This window comes from Acanthisitta chloris, unplaced genomic scaffold (assembly GCF_000695815.1).
Source record: "Acanthisitta chloris isolate BGI_N310 unplaced genomic scaffold, ASM69581v1 scaffold1632, whole genome shotgun sequence".
Taxonomy (NCBI): domain Eukaryota; kingdom Metazoa; phylum Chordata; class Aves; order Passeriformes; family Acanthisittidae; genus Acanthisitta; species Acanthisitta chloris.
In genome coordinates, this window is record NW_008661948.1 from 1 (window position 1) to 1304 (window position 1304).

At 45.9% G+C, this 1304-nt stretch overlaps 1 protein-coding gene across 1 annotated transcript in view; it reads left to right on the forward strand.

The window, feature by feature from the left end:
* The first annotated feature begins 291 nt into the window (after positions 1-291).
* The window catches only part of SCPEP1 (serine carboxypeptidase 1), an 8827-nt gene continuing 7814 nt past the window's right edge, over positions 292-1304 (forward strand). Inside the window, 1 exon segment of the mRNA XM_009070380.1 lies at positions 292-426. Within this exon segment, the coding sequence (XP_009068628.1) occupies positions 337-426 (90 nt within the window). The 5' untranslated portion in view covers positions 292-336.

Here is a 1304-nt window from a genome sequence, read left to right on the forward strand (position 1 = left end):
CGCTCCCGCCGGCTGTGCCGCTCCGCTGCTGCGGGGTCAGGCTCCGAGCAGGCAGCGCCTAATTGCACCCTCAGCCTCGTTGGTGCCTGATGAGCCTGTGGGGGTGTAAGTGCAGGCAGGTTGCTTATAGTAATTGTTCCTAATGGAAGCGCTTCTAATGATCACACCCAGGATTGAAATGCAGTGTTTTGGAAGGAATGTGTTGGAGAGCCCAGAGCTGAGCCTTTTCCTATCTGATCTTGATTTTTCTTTCCCCCCACCCAAGCTGTGGTGCTGAGGCAGCCCCAAGAGCCCAAAGAGCTGTGGGGATATGTGCAGGTTCGGAGTAAGGCTCACATGTTCTGGTGGCTCTACTATGCAAACCACCCAGCCAAAAACTTCACAGAATTACCTCTTGTCCTGTGGCTTCAGGTGAGTGATACATAGGTGAGAATTCTTTCCCTCTGTGCCTGGGTCAGTCTGATGGGTGTCTTGCAGCTCTGCAGAAACAGGATTTGAAATTGCTTGATTCTAAGTAACCAAGTCACCTTGTGAACGAGGTGTTAGTTTAGGAAGAAACAATGGTGATGTCCTCCTGCAATTGTGGAGTGTCCTCAGCTGCTCACCTTCGAGTTCAATTGCAGAAATGGAGGTTGTTCCTATCTTTCATATAATAGTGTTGGGTTTTGTGTGTTGCAGTGTCACACCTCCTTTCCTGGAGAGCTTGGAGTCTAAACAATGTTCAGAGAGAGAGAGTAGATAAAGTAATCAGACTTAAGAAGATTTCTAAAGAGAAGCAAGCAAGACTCTGCCTGTTGGTCCCATTCAGTCACAGCTTGATAAAGGTGGTGGCATGTTCTCCACAGTCACTCCCAGCAGTATAATTCAGAAGTTAATGTTTATTGTAATCCCTTTGAGGATTTGGTCTTTTTCTTTCTGGGTTGTTTCAACAGAGTGCAGTGCACATGCTGTACATGCTGATTAAACTAATGACTTGCAAACCCTACGGAGAGCTAACTTCTGCCTTTGCTCTGGGGATAAGGGGAAAGGCTCTGAAACTGTGTTCATGTAGCATGCAGCTCATCAGGTGCTCTCACAAGTGAGTGTCTGCTTCTCTGGTTTCTCTTGCTCTCAGAAATGGTGTGTGTGCACATAACGAAAGGCTATGAGGAACAGAACCTGCTTTGCAAATCAATGTGTAGTGCAAAAGCTATTTTTAAATGTTTACAATCTGTCATTCTACTTCCTGATTTGCTTTTATTTTTCTCCTATTTGTTGTAACTATGCCATGCTGCCTTTCAACTTCTTTGTGATTTGGTATTTCC